Below are 14,085 nucleotides of genomic sequence, written 5' to 3'. Positions count from 1 at the left end.
TTAACTGTTTTGCTTTGTTTCTGAATGAACTTGGCATACAGTTATCTTTCTCTTCTTTGACCATGTCTAGCTCATAAAATTGGCCTGTAGAGTAGGTTCTGCTTCTATTTTTTTCTTGGAACAGGTTTTTATACCATGGCTACTATTTGTTCTTTAAATGACTTGTAAATCCACCTGGTGTGAAGTTGTTTCCTTCCTTTTGACAATTTTTTTAAGGCTTGTTTTATGTCTTTTTTTTTTTGAGACTGAATATTATTTGTCTTGCTAGTTTTTGAATTTTCATATGTTTATCAATTTCTTTTCATTTATCAGTTTTGTTGAAATAGAACTTTGTATTGGAATCCTTATTGAAATCCTCACCTTGATTTTTGGGACGTTTCCCCTAGTGACTTGATTTTCTTCTTTTTCTAGCTTTCTAAACAAATATTCCAAACTATCCTTAGTTTTGTTCATATGTTCTAAAAAGGATCTTTTATTTTTCAAATTTCTTTCTCCTCTAATTTTCTTTTTATGCACTTTTTAAGGATTGCCAACTTGTTTAATTGCTATTCTTTCGAATATATTCAGCTAACACATTTTCTTTTTCTGTTTTATCTTTCTAAGCTTTAATATGTTTCATTCTCTTTGCCTCAATTGCTATCTAGCCTTAATCACTGAATAGATATTGCCTCAATCAAACTGAGACCTGTTAAAGATTGAGACTAGAAAGGTCAAGATCTCCCAATTCATTTAGAGTCATCTACAGTTATTTTGATCTCTATCTTGCCACTGGGCCCAAACGACTCTGGAGGGAAAAGTGAGGCAGGTGACATTGCACAGCCTCCCTCATTTAAATCCAATTCACTTGCATGTCATGGCTCCCTTTAACAACGAAGGACAAAACAACAATTTGAATGCTACCATATATTAAAATAGGACTCAGTGCTTCATATAGTTTAAAAAAAAAACTATCAGGAGTTTTCATGAGAATATATCATTATAATTATCTACATTTTGCTAGTCAGCTGTAGGTTAGCCCTATACATCCCAACATACAAAAAATATTTTTAATGAATATTTTAAAATTTTAATATATTTTTACTTGTCTTATACAGAGTCCTCTGAACAAAGACTTCTTATTCTCACTATGAAAATTGCTTATTGTCACATGGACAACATAACATCTACAGATATCTGACAAAGGACTAACTAGATAATGATTTGTGTTAAGTGCTTTCCTTTAACAAATTCTTGGTGTCAGCATTTATACCTTTTTCACCATGTACATGAAACATGGCTGCTTTTCTGCAATATGAATGAATCAAAAGCCAAGTCTTCCAGCTTTTTTAGTATCATCTTCACAGCTGCCTTTAAGGTCTTAGATGAAGCTGACAAATCAAAGATCTAAGATTTCTGCACTACCAACATAATAGATTAAAGAGTACCAATCTATCTGACAGCATTCTCCTATTTTCTTTGCTAATGAAAGGTGAAGATGGAATATTAGCTATCTTAAAAAAAAAAAAAACCACAACTTTTTATTTCATTAGATATTTCTCAATTTTAGATATTTCTCAATATTAGATATTTCTCAATTTCATGTAAAAAAGTCCTGCCCATCCCATCTCCTTGAGAAGGCAAGTAATTTGATCTTAATTAGGCATGTGAGGTCATGAAAAACATTCCCAAATTAGCCATGTTGTAAAAGAAAACTGAAACAAAATAAAACAAAAATGAAAATAATAAAAATAAGTATGCTCCAAATTTGCATTTAAGCAGGGGCAGCTAGATAGCACAGTGGATAAGAGCACCAATCCTGAAGTCGGGAGGACTTCAGTTCAAATCCAGACTTAGACACTTAATACTTCCTAGCTGTGTGACTCTAGGCAAGTCACTTAATCCCAACTGCCTCAAGGAAAAAAAAAGTTTAAATCAGTGTTCTCTTTGGAGATAATATTTTCCATCATGGATTTTTGGTATTATGTTGGATCACTATATTGATTAGCTAAGTCTTTCACAGTGGATCAATCCTACAACATTGCTATCACTGTGTACAATGTTCTCCTGGTTCTACTCATTTCATTTTTCATGAGTTCAAATAAGTCTTCTGAAATTTTTTTTAATAATATCCTATTAAGCATTTCTCATAGCACAATATCACATCACAGACAACTATTTGTTCAGTCATTCCTTTTGATTTCCAATTCTTTAGCACCACAAAAAGATTAGCTCATTATCATAAAGACACATGCTTTGGAGTGGCTTATTGTAAATTTAACAGAAGTGCACTTCTATTTTACATAATACCGGACAATATTTCTTTTCCCCAAGATTTCCTTATAATGTGTAACTTTGAAAAGAATTTCAGGCATAAACAAAATTAGGAACTGCATTTTTAATATAACAATATTGACAGCTATGTCTATGTCTGTAGGATGTATCAAGTTTATCATTAACTCTTTTGTAACAATACTGATTATTCTGAAAAACACCCTGATCCACAGTCTGAATCAGTGATTTAACATGATGGGAAAAGACAATAAAGATATTCTCATGTATTTTTATTTTCTCAGAATAAGGATTATAGAATTCTAGCAATATTATAACTTTGCTTTGTTTTTAAAATATCACACAAAAGGTGCAAAAACTGACAGAACCCATCATAAAAAAATCTCATTCCACATATTAACTCATCTGCAAAATGGGGATTATAATGTAACATTATCAACTTGATACTGTAATGCTCTAATATATAGGCTAAGTACAAAACAGCTAAGAAATATATCAATAAAATTTCTAAGGACCTAAACCATATACAAAAGTTTCACACATGTTTCATAAAGGTACAAAATTTCAGAAGTGTACAAGTGAGGACAAAGGATGTAGATATGAAAAACAGCACAAAAAGGGAGCAAATATTTTTTCTTTAAAAATATGTCATTTGAATCTTTGTAAATTAAATCAGTTTCTCATTAACTGACATAAATTTAGCCTACAGAGGTTTTATTTTGTTTTTGACTGATTGTCATTAGTATTAACTAAACAACTTAGTCAACAAACAAGAATTTAAATAGACTGTTTATTAATGAAAAAAAAAAAAAAAAAAAACACAACCAAACATCAAACTATGATGAATCCTTTCACCATCCAAACCAATATCTCCTCCTTAGTTTCAAATCCAATGGCATTTAGTGTTGATAAGGATCTTTTTTTTTTTAATAGGTGAGAAAACTGAGGCCCTAAGAAACTGTTATTTAACTAAGGCTGCATATCTAGTTACTAGATGAAAGAACCAAAACTAGAATCCAGATTAGCGAGTTCTTTGGTTCAAGTACTTCTTCCCTCTATGACACAATGCTCTACAAGTAGTTATTTTCTTTTCTAAAACAGGATATACCTATACTGTACAAATCAACAGAATTTATTAAATGCTTACTCTATATTAGACATGATACTAAGTTCTAGAGATACAAAGTCAGTCAATCAATGAATATCCATTTACTGCTTACCATGTGCCAGGCATGCACTGGGGATACAAATATAAAAAAGAAAGGCAGTCTCTGCCCTCAAGAAGCTTATACTCCAATGGGGGAATATAATGCACAAAAGAAAGATGAAAAGAAGAAGACAGAAAGGGAAAAAAAAGTCAAGAACAAAGGAAAGAAAAGCAATCCCTGCCTTCAAAAAGCTTACATTCTAAAGAGATAAACAACATGCAAAGAGCTAAGTATGTAAAGAGACATACAAAGTAGGCAGAAGACAAACTAAGACAGACAGGTCCCAGTAATTGGGAGGATTGATAAAGACCTCTAGCAGAAGATGAAATTTAAGCTGAATCTTAGAGGAATTTAAGGATGTTAAGAAGTGGAGGTACAAAGCATTTCAGACAGGAAGACAACAAGTATAAAGGAAACGGGTTAGAAGAATAGCAAGAAGATCAGTGTGACTAGAGTACGGAAGAAGAATAAAGTGTAAGAAGACTACAAAACTAAAAAGAGGCTGAGTTTGGAGCTTTAAATTACTAAAAAGAGAAGTTTATATTTGATCCTGAAAGTAATAAATAGCTTATTGAACAGAGGAATGTCAGATTTGATGCTTTCAAAGAAGGTGAGTGGAAGATAGGCAGCAATGAGAATAGATTTGAGGCAAGATATCTACCCTAATTGTCTAGATAAGAGATGGTGAAAATCTGAACTAGGGTAGCACCTATACTCTATTTTCTACAGAGAACAAAGGGGGGGGGGGGATGTAAATGAGAGATGTTTCAAAATATCAAAGAGAAGTTTGACAACTGATTGGATATGTGGGTTGAGTTAGTGTTGAGCATGACACTAAGGTAAAATGATGAGCTCTTATGTCCCTTCCTTTCCATTTCTACAACTCCTTTATCTTCTATATGGTGAGAGATGTATGGCACTTTCTTGGCCAAAAGTCAGAAGCTCAAAGTGTTTCACTGGCACAAATTACAACTCTTTGTAACTTAGTGTTAGAGCCTGAGGTTTGAAACTTTGAGTGATTTGTCCAAGATCACACAAAGGGAAGGTATTAGAGGTGGAAACTCAATGTAATAGCTCTTTCTGACTCCAAGGCCAGCAGACCGTCAGTGGTATATATAGAGTTGTTTTTTTCATAAAACACAGTATGTATATGTAAAATCTATACATAGTGCTCAAGCTCCACAAAGTTGACCTTGAAATCAGAAAGATCAATCAATCTATGTCTGTCTGTCTACCCATCCATCCATCCATAATACCACAAAACTTGGCAACTGATTATATATAATCTTGTATTGGTTTATGATTTCCATATCTGTAATAAGACTTAAAAAATCAAGTCTTAAGCCAGTTAGGTGGTGCAATGGATAGAGCACCAGCCCTGAAGTCAGGAGGATCTGAGTTCAAATCCGATCTCAGAAACTTAACACTTCTTAACACTTCCTAGCTATGTGATCCTGGGCAAGTCACTTAACCCTAATTGCCTCAGCAAAAAAAAAAAAAAAAAAAAAAAAAAAAAAAAAATCTTTTATCTTTATACACTTGTACAACTGTTCCCTATTCTATATTACTTTCTTCAAGATGGAGATGAATAATAACTCTTCCTAACTGTACTTTTTGTTCACTATTTTGAAGCAAAAAAAATGTCTTTGGACTCATTTTCTTGCCTGGAAAATTATATATACCAATCAAACAATGTTTCATGGGATGTTGGTTGTTTTACACTATGGGGGAAAAAAAAAAGGCTTCAATCCCAATAGTAATTTCCCTCAGAAATATTAAATATGTATATTTAATTTCTTGTAATTTGCTCTAAAATTTCTCTGTTATCTTGGTAGCATTCTATATCCCTTAGCCAATAATATCCAAAGATATTGTAGCCAAATTAATTTATGAAATGCTGCTTTAAGCTATCTTGAAGGAATCACTTAGTTTGTTAAAATTCCCAATATGAAGCTATGTTTTGTTTTGTTTTTCCATTTTTAAATTAAAAAAAATCTACTTGTATACCTGGATTAGGGACAGTATTTAAGTTACCTGTTGTCAAAGTCTGAACAACATAATCCTTATCTCAAGGACAATCCATTTACAGGGATAAATGTAACAGCTTCTATGGGGATCTAAATCTAAAGAAAATGTTTTTCATATTTATTTTTAACAGTTTCATTATCCTTAGACTTCCCAAATTCTTAAAAGGAGAAAACCAAACAGTCAAGTTAAATAAGTGCTCCTTAGGTGATAGTAATTTAGCTTCCAGAATCACAAAATATAATATCTGAAAGGGATCTTAACTCATCCCATAATTCAATCTTTTTCAAGTTGTATGAAATGATTTGGCCAACATTAAATCCCAGCTAAAAAGCGGCAGAACAGGGAAACTTGTTTCCACAGTTGCTACCATTGATCTTTTCACTTCAATTATATCATCACTAATTCAGATAATTTGTCTACTTATAGTAAACAGTTTATTTTATAGTTGTTTAGCTATACACATTTCATGTGTACAAAGAAAAATCACATCAAATCAAAACTGTGATCAAATTTTAAAAACTTAAATACATACTATTTCATTAATCCCACTAAGCTTGCTTGAAGTAAGCTTCGGTCTTGAAGTAGGTCTTGGAGGTGGGACAATGGTGCCTGCAGAAAGAGGAGTTGTAGGCCTGGCTAGTGAGGAAAAAAAGAGAATTTGAAGGAAATAATTAGTAACTAGAAAAATCTGAGCTTCTCCCATCATAATCAGAAAGTAAAAAAATAAAATTAGGTAATAATTGTTTTTATAAGCTCTATCTTCAAAATAAAGAATAAATTTAAATTTTGATTGTCAATTATGATTCAAAAATCTGTCAGATATGGTTTTTAAAACACCAATAATATTATTGAGGAAATTAATATCTTCTTCCATAACATGACTGAAATGTTATTTCCATTATCATTATTATTACCATTGCTATTAGCATTAAATCTATGAAATTGAAGTAAAATAAATATAATACTCAAAAATTAGCCTTTAATTTCTCCCCTCTGCATTTGCTTTATGTGGAGTTATTATAGGATTAAAAAAAAAAAACCTTTTAGGGTTTAAACCCAGTAATTGGACCTACTAACTTTAACTACAAATACAATATTAAAAATACTTACCTGAACCAAACAGTAATTTAACTCACAATTCAAATGCTTGCATATGCAGTTAAAAAGCATTAAAACTCTGTACTGGCTTACTAAAAATCTTCTAAATTAATACAAGTTAAATAACTTAAAAAATAATATATTTTAAAATCCAAATAGAAACAATAAAAGTTCACTTTTTTTCCAGAGCAACTTATTGACTCCTAAATGTTTAGGTATTCCTTCTAATTAAAAATATAGGCCTGAATATTTTCTGTTAGACTATATTAAGGAAGGAAATTACTGAGTGATCAGGTAATCAGATACACTATAATAAAGAAGACACAAATGAACTAGTGTAAAAATTATTGGGAGAATGAAGTGTGGGAGCAGAAATGCGCAAAATCATTATTTCAGCAAAGAAATTATTTGATAACCTTAAAAGCTTTCTCTCATGGGCTAAAAGGTCCTAAGACTTAAGGAACACCCTATATTTTTTCACTTTTTTAAAGAGTGGTCTTTGCTTTTCTTTCTCCCTCCTGTGTTTCCTCACCTCCCTTTATTGATATATATTTCTATATCTACAAGGATATATCTAGAGACATGGTAGATATATGTGTAGATATATATGGTAGAAATATTCTTAAAAGGGGGAAATGTTCAGCATATTTATATCTAAAAAAGACATGCAACTTAGCAGACAGCTCCAGTCCAAAAAAAGAAAAAAATTAGGCATAAAGGGAAGGGCATAGGATTGGCAACCATATGGCAGGGAAAAGAGTACTGATTAGTGAACTGGAAAAAAGATACCAGGAACTAACGATTAATTGGGTAAATATATTTTTAAAATATTAAGATTAAATTTGATGGGTAAAAAAACAAAGGTAGAAAGAAAGGGAGCTTCAGTAGAAATGGGAATAAAAGTATTATTTTTGATGATGCCATTTTTAAACCAGACTTGTCATTTCACTGGGTAGAGATTTCCTGGGCAGGACCTACTTCCTCTACCAATTCAACCCGTAATTACCTAGAGTTGCCTAACTCATAGGCTAAGTGCTAAGTGACTTGTCTAGAGTCATAAAATCTGCACAAAAGCAGGAACTGAATCCAGGTCTTCCTGACTCTAGAGGATAGTTTTCTGTCCACTACAGTACAATGCCCCTTTCTCATTCCACATGGTCAACAATGTGCAAATTCAGAAAATGGAATCTGCTATGATTAAGATAGCTGGAGAAGATCACATAAAAAGACATAAAAGAAAACTAGGGGATGAGAGTGGGGCTCAATAAAAAAAGTTGTGCAAGAAGAGATGGTTTTCAGATGAGAGACTAAATTGTGTCAAAGAAAAAAAAAACAGAAAAGAAAAAGAAAAAGAATGAGAAGACATCTGGTCTTGGGAGATATAGATAGCTCAAATCCTATTATCTTCATTATACCCAAAATTCTTTTGTTGTCATTTGCAACTTGTGCATTTTAAGCTACAAGTCAAAAGATAAGAGAGTACAAGTTGAGATCTATACCTAAAGAACTGCATAAATCCAGGTCTTGGTTAGTGCTGTAATAGGAAAAAGCAGTTATATTATTCAAATTCTCACTGCATACTTTCTTTGGACTGGAATCAATTGCCCTATTTGCATATAATTATAATTTTGAATAGTGTGAATTCAAATAATATAACCACTTCAAAGGATTACTTGTTCTCATTAATCAGGAGTGACTTAATTGTGAATATAACATAATCATTTTTAAAGCTTTACTATTTCCAAACCACCATTAGCTCTATAAAGCTTTTGATTATTTTAAACTTGAAAGACAATTCAGAAGACTACAGTCATGTATCTGAAGCCAATGACACCTCTTTCTTTAATATAATTCTAATTTATGAAGGAGACTATGGGCTAACTCAGAATAGTAATTACAATTTCTGCTCCCATAAGCTCCCACATTTCATTATCTGGGGGGGGAGTGAAGGGAAGGGATTGTTTATGTATCAAAAAAATTAGTATATATCTTAAATGCCATATAGCTACTGCTTCTAAAAGGATCTCATTGGAATAAAAGGTTTCTTCAACAGATTATTACAATGAACAACCTGTATTAGTCCCCCATAGGATAGCCCTGATTTACTATTTTTAAAATGGTGATTAGTTGGGGGGCAACTAATTTTTAAAAAGTGAACAGTAATAAACAGCAATAGAAAATATAGTTATGTGAACCTAAACCACTCTTCTGACATTAGCTATTAGCTAATAGCAATGTACAATGCATGCTTGTCATACCATCATATATCTGAGCAAAAGTAGAAACTATACTAGAGTCCAGAGATATTGAAGATGATGTGGAAGACTTTTCAGCAGCACTCTCAGTCTCTTCAGTCAGTATTATTTCAGGACATATAACATTATAGCCACAGTTACTTTGATCCTCAGAGGTATAGTTGTTGGAAGATCTCCCAGGAAAAGTATCAGGGAACTCGAAGACATTTTCAGTTTTACAATGCAATCTTTGGAATGCCTTCTGGTCTGCATTTGTGTGTTTAATTATAACAAGTTCATCAGTAAAGGAAATCCACTGACTTTGTGACCATGATGCAAAAGATAATACATCTGTGCTTTCTGATGATGCTGCCACATCAGGGTGACACAGTGAGTTAATAGAAAAGTCTGATGAGGGGCTCCTGGCCCCAAAATCTGACTCACTTCCAAGTAAAGGTTCAGTTATTATACACCCAGGCAAACCAATGGGAAAGGAAGAGGAGTTCCTATTCTGCTCTTTAAGGATAGCTGAAGGAGAAGAAAAAAATTGAAAACTAAAAGCAACAGGAAAATTCTAAAACTTATATTTTTAATCTACATAATAAAAAGCTATACTATTTTAAATACTTTTACATGACTTGAAACGGCTAACCAATATACATTGTATATAAACATTTGGCTAAAAACATATTAAGTTTGAAAAATAAGAACTATATAAATATATTTTAAATTTTATACATATATAAAGATGATTTTCTTAAGAAATATAGCAGGCTATAATATTAGTTTTTTTCCCCAAGTTCAATGCTACAGAGCAGACCTAATTCAACAAAGTCAGAAAATAGTACTGGGTTTATCTGATCTGTAATAATGTAAATACCAGATCTGTAAAAAAAAAACAAAAACAAAAACAAAAACTCATATTATTTTGAGTTTTAAATATATCTCACTGAAAATTAAAACAAAGAGAAAAAAAGGCCAAATTTTCTAGAAGATGGATTATGGTGGCTTTCTATGGCCCAGGCAGTTCTCTTAAGCAGGGCAGATAAAAGTGAAAAGGACTCTGCCCAGAAATATCTTCCATACCCAGAATAGGGCAAATCATTTCACCTCTAAAGGACCTCAATTTTCTGATCTGTAAAATGAGGGGATTAAACTAAATGGCCTAGCTCTAATACCCAACAATGCCACAAGATATTTAAATATTCTTTTGAGATTTTAGAGAAATTAATAGTCACAAGCAGTTTAGGATGATTGTTTTACTTTCTGACAGCTAAAGTCAGACCACAAGAGGACTTTGATGGATAGAGGAGATAATGGTAAGGTATAGAATACTGCTAAGAGGGAAGGTCTGGGTAGGATACCAGAAGGGAGAATGAGGTGCTAGGTTTGAGGGAAAGAATAAATATAGAGTAGAAAAAGGAAGTAGAAAGAAACAAAACAAATTGTGCCCAATTTTTTAAGCTTCAAGATAGAAGCCATTCAATATAGTTTAGGATAATGTAATATAATTTGGCAAATGATTTATTTTGAATTCAAAAGCATATTCAAATAGTTTTACAGAATAGGATAACTTGTCAAGTCATCAATTTTTTTTTAAATAGCAAAATATGTGTTCTAATGCTGTTACACAAACAATACCAAAAGGTTGTTTTTTCATGAAGAACTTTGAACAAATTAGAAAAAGTTTAAATAATGGCTTTGATAAATATTTCAAATAAGAAATGGTTTTCAAATGAATTACTACATGAAAAAGTTTTACCTGAGGAAAAAGTAAAACATTCTTTAGATGGAAGGCAAGAGAAAGATAATACTCTGAGGTAGGGAAGAAATGCATACATTATATTAAAAAGAAAGCAGCATGAAACAAAAGATTGACTTTAAAAATATTTTTTCTGGCATACTAATTTAAAATTTTTCTTTTGTGATTAATTAACAGTGAATTGCTGATTTTAAAAGATACCACTAGCCACAGTGGGGGGAAAAAAGAACTCTATTCATTTAAAAAAAAAAAAAAAGCTTCATTTAAAAACAAACTAAACCAAAACAACATAAAACAAAACAAAAAGCAAGACTTTGATAATAAGTCTTTGTTGCTCTTGCATTTTTCCCCCCAACATTTTTTCACCAATCACATCAAAAGATAATCTAATTAAGGGCAGCTAGGTGGTGCAGTGGATAGAGCATCAGCCCTGAAGTTAGGAAGACCTGAATTCAAATTTCAGAGACTTAATAATTCCTAGCTGTGTGACCCTAGGTAAGTCACTTAACCCCAATTGTATCAGCAAAAAAAAAAAAAAAAAAAAAAAAAAAGACAATCAAATTTATATATTCAACTAGGTTGGTTAACAGTATCATAGTACTTGAAGTAGGCAACATGTATAGAAAAAATGCTTTTCACTAACCAAACTAATTCAAATATTATAAACTTGCAATGATCTAATTAATGTATTTTAACAATGTATAATTCTTCCAAATTATCTCCAAAATTGTTAGGCCTGAGGTTGCTTAAAAATTTTTTTGCAAAGGACAGCTAGTTAGTGCAGTAGATAAAGCACCAACCCTGAAATCAGGAAGCCTTGAGTTCAAATCTGGCCTCAGGCACTTAACACTTCTTAGCTGTGTGACCCTGGGCAAGTCACTTAACCCCAAATGCCTCAGCAAAAAATAAAAATAAATAAAATTTTTAAAAAAATATCTTTTTCGACTTTAAATCATTCTGTGGAGCTAAACGTAGTATCAGAGATCATCTAGTCCAATGCCTTCCTTTTACAGTTAAGGAGATGAAGCTTAGCAGGATTAAAAAATTTTCCTCTGGCCACATAGCTTGTTATCAATAAAACTCAAGACTAGAACCTACATCTAAATCTTGCATTTAAAAAAAAAAAAAAATTAGGGAATGACAGTGATTGAAGTAGAAATTCTGACATTCAGGAAAATATGCTAAGACATGTTTTGGCGTTTTTGTTTTGTAATCCCAAATAGTATATCCTCATTTTGGAATCCATATCAGTAAATGAGTGGAAATTTTGCAATCAATTCAAATAAGATGTTCTAAATAGGCTGTGAACAACTTGCACCTGTCTTTGGTAACTAGTACAACAGTACTTTTAAGAAAAACATGAAGATAATTCTATTTTATTATCATCAAAATTAAAACTAAAAAGCAATTACAATTTTTGGCAAGCTTTAAATTTAATGAGTTATTTCTTTTCATCTTGATTGAAGAGTGACTAAAATTAATTTTTTCAAAACTGCTTCCTATCTAAAACTATTTTGCCAATAAAATGAAACATTTCCCCAAATAATTCTATGGTTTTTGTTGGCAAAACAATACATACCTAAGAAATACAGAAATTAGTTTTTTAAATTGTGAAAGAGAGGATCTGACAATATATAAATTTATAAATATATAAATTTCTTTCTCAAAAAGGATGTTACATATTCAAAATATAGGTTATAAACATATCTACAGCTAAGTTACATAAATGTATTTCACATTTTCATTTCTGTTATGGAGAGTAGCAGCAATAGCTCAAATGATTGCAAATTATGGTACTATACTATTATGTAATCATATAAGAAACATTTTCCCCCTAGCATAATTCCTCTAAATTTCTTTAAATAATATTCAATACCTATACTTTGCTCAAAATTCCTTTTTGTCCATGAAATATTCTCAAATAGCTATAGTTTTTCATCAACATTCCCTTCTCTCAGTGACAGCATTTATTGACAATAACACTTATTTGGCGATTAATCATATATCACCTTAGGATAACTTTTGTTTATTTTCTCTTACCCAATATTAATACAATTACTGTATTAACCTTTAGTTATTAAAGTCATATATCAATCAAATAACTTTTAGTTATTAAAGTCATAGGAGTACTGGTAATAAATACCAATGCCATTTAGAAAATGAATAATTTCACTTTGCTAAAAGTTTAGACTTTTTTGCAAAAAAAAAAAAGAAAAAAAGAAAAAAAAGAAAAAAGACTCATACATACTTGTTAACACACAACACACTACTTCATAGTATCTAAGTATCAGTAATATCCTTATTACTAAACTTAAATGAAATAATAAATAGCACGTAAAAACTTATATATGCTATTGAATAGTTTAATGCAAAAAATAGCTAGCTGATAACAATTTTTTTTCAGAAAAAAATTCTGGTTTTTTACCTGATGTCAATTGTGTTGAGTTAGATGTATCAAGAGATGGTCCAAACAATGGGTCCCATACAAGTAAGTCATTGTTCCCCTTTCTAACAAAACATTCCAAAAACAAACAAACAAAAAAAATTAAACACTAAATTTCCTTTAACAACATAAAAGACCAAATAACTTGTCTTTGATTTATATTAAGATTCATAAATGATCAAAGGTATTTAATTAAAACAAAATCTTATGTTTCATAAATATTAAGTTTAAAATAGGTTTCTATTTTTAAACTTTACTGTAAACTTTCCAATGTCCTAAAAACAAATTGCCTAAATAACATTTGAATGTAGAAATTTTCATTTTGGAAAAAAAAAAAAAAAAATTGAGGTACTATTCCAAAATCAAATTAGAATTTTCACCATACAGAAAGATTAATATTCTAAAACAATTCTAACAGGAATTGTACTATGTACAATTGTACTATGTATTCCAATAAATGTACTATTGTATTCCAAAGAATTAATTGTTCGTAGCCTGAACAAGAGAAAGGGCAAAGGATTTGACATTGAGAAAGGCAAATTTGAAAAAAATCAAAACACATTTTAAATTTATTTATACATTCATGTATTTTTAGTACCATTTACCTTCCTGAAAGAGCTAATTTGTTATTTCATTTATCTTTAAAATGTTCTTGTAAATTTAGTAGGTTAGGCTAAGTAAAACAAGCCTAGTTCCAAGGTGAACAAGAAGAAAATTATCAAGGCAGTCATCACCATGGAGATACTTCCTGTGGTCACTGTAAGCATTGTAGAATACATATAAACCCCACAAAGAGGATAGTTCAAAACTATCTTGGCCTAGCACATCAATAATGAGCTTGAGATGCTTTAATAAAAATTGTTACACATCGAAGAAGAGATCTTTATCAAACATTGCAAAGAGGATGTAGATTGGCAGGATGACGAAGACAGGAAACAACTAAGACGTTCAATGGCATAAAGAGACATTGTTAAGTTATCGGGGTCATTGACTATGCCCAGATACTTCTGATTCCTGAAAAGCAGAAAGGTCTCACCTGATGGA

At 31.2% G+C, this 14,085-nt stretch overlaps 2 protein-coding genes across 2 annotated transcripts in view; both read right to left on the bottom strand.

Moving 5' to 3' along the window:
* The window catches only part of FCHO2 (FCH and mu domain containing endocytic adaptor 2), a 135,896-nt gene that overhangs the window by 19,398 nt on the left and 102,413 nt on the right, over positions 1-14,085 (bottom strand). Inside the window, 2 exon segments of the mRNA XM_074282249.1 lie at positions 6,037-6,140; positions 13,024-13,106. Coding sequence (XP_074138350.1) covers positions 6,037-6,140; positions 13,024-13,106 — 187 coding nt within the window.
* On the bottom strand, positions 8,703-12,750 carry LOC141552254 (uncharacterized). Its single transcript, XM_074284654.1, has 2 exons — positions 12,742-12,750; positions 8,703-9,410 (listed from the first exon to the last, which is right to left on the bottom strand). Exons 1-2 carry the CDS (start codon positions 12,748-12,750, stop codon positions 8,817-8,819), a joined length of 603 nt encoding a protein of 200 aa, XP_074140755.1. The 3' UTR covers positions 8,703-8,816.

The sequence above is a fragment of the Sminthopsis crassicaudata genome, chromosome 1 (genome assembly GCF_048593235.1).
Source record: "Sminthopsis crassicaudata isolate SCR6 chromosome 1, ASM4859323v1, whole genome shotgun sequence".
Taxonomy (NCBI): domain Eukaryota; kingdom Metazoa; phylum Chordata; class Mammalia; order Dasyuromorphia; family Dasyuridae; genus Sminthopsis; species Sminthopsis crassicaudata.
The sequence above is the reverse complement of the archived record's forward strand: the minus strand, read 5'-3'. Positions and strand labels throughout refer to the sequence as shown.